This window comes from Penaeus monodon, chromosome 29 (genome assembly GCF_015228065.2).
Source record: "Penaeus monodon isolate SGIC_2016 chromosome 29, NSTDA_Pmon_1, whole genome shotgun sequence".
Taxonomy (NCBI): Eukaryota; Metazoa; Arthropoda; class Malacostraca; order Decapoda; family Penaeidae; genus Penaeus; species Penaeus monodon.
This window is the reverse complement of record NC_051414.1, coordinates 2,124,770-2,125,683: the sequence shown is the minus strand read 5'-3', so window position 1 is coordinate 2,125,683 and position 914 is coordinate 2,124,770. Positions and strand designations below refer to the sequence as shown.

Here is a 914-nt window from a genome sequence, read left to right as displayed (position 1 = left end):
TCTTTTGCATCCAGGAAGCAGCAAAGTTGTCTAGTGTATTTGAGCAAGCAGCCCCAGACCTAGCCAAGTTTGACTCACCATGCGAGGTCATGAAGAGCTTAGCAGAAGTCATAAAAGTTTCAGATGTGGAATTCCTCGGACTTGAGCTGCATAGACTGTTAAGGAGGTATGGTATTTGTCTGTTTGTTTTTTTGATTTCCCTAGAAAGGAATATGGTATTAAGAGTGTTCATTATCAGCAAGACATCATTATCTCCATTAGCATAAATTTTATCATTTTTATCATAAGGCATCATTACAATCATCATTAATAATTTTAGAAATACTTTAAGAATATTATTATTAGTAATGAGAGTTCTAAAAAAAAGAAAAGGCCCTTCCTTCAAGGAATCTTATATTATTCATGCTCTTTTTCATGTCATTTCTTTTTCTCCACATGCCCTACACTATCCACAAATATTTCCAGGTACCCTGATATGACAAGCGACCATCTCACTGCCCTATTACTATTGCGTGGGGACTTGGGCCGTCTAGATGTGAGACAGCGTGTTGCCGAGATCATGGAGGAAATGAGGACACAGAGAACAGGACCAGCCCCTAAGAGCATCTTCTCCCACATTGTCATTTCCACATCACTGTTCACTTAAGAGAGGATTGTATTGGACTATTTATTGGCATAAACAAGATGATAGTTTTATCCAGGCAAATGTAACTGTTTTCTGTTGTTTTTTCTGACTGTCATAGGCACAGAATAAGATGATTATAGGTTGTTTTAAATTTCTGTGTTGTTAGGCTTTCAGTAGAATTATATTATTTTTCTTTTTGGTTATAATTCACTAATGTAAGATTTCACATTTATGTATCTCTAGTGAAAGGAGATAATGCCCAAGTGGTATTGTTATAAGAAATATTCAC

The 914-nt window shown here is 36.0% G+C and overlaps 1 protein-coding gene across 1 annotated transcript in view; it reads left to right on the top strand.

Annotated features, from left to right (window-relative positions):
• The window catches only part of LOC119591896 (exocyst complex component 3-like), a 5,130-nt gene extending 4,436 nt beyond the window's left edge, over positions 1-694 (top strand). The window contains exons 8-9 of the mRNA XM_037940645.1: positions 15-166; positions 466-694. Coding sequence (XP_037796573.1) covers positions 15-166; positions 466-646 — 333 coding nt within the window. The 3' untranslated portion in view covers positions 647-694. The remainder of the gene's footprint in view (positions 1-14; positions 167-465) is intronic.
• The last annotated feature ends 220 nt before the right edge of the window (positions 695-914 follow it).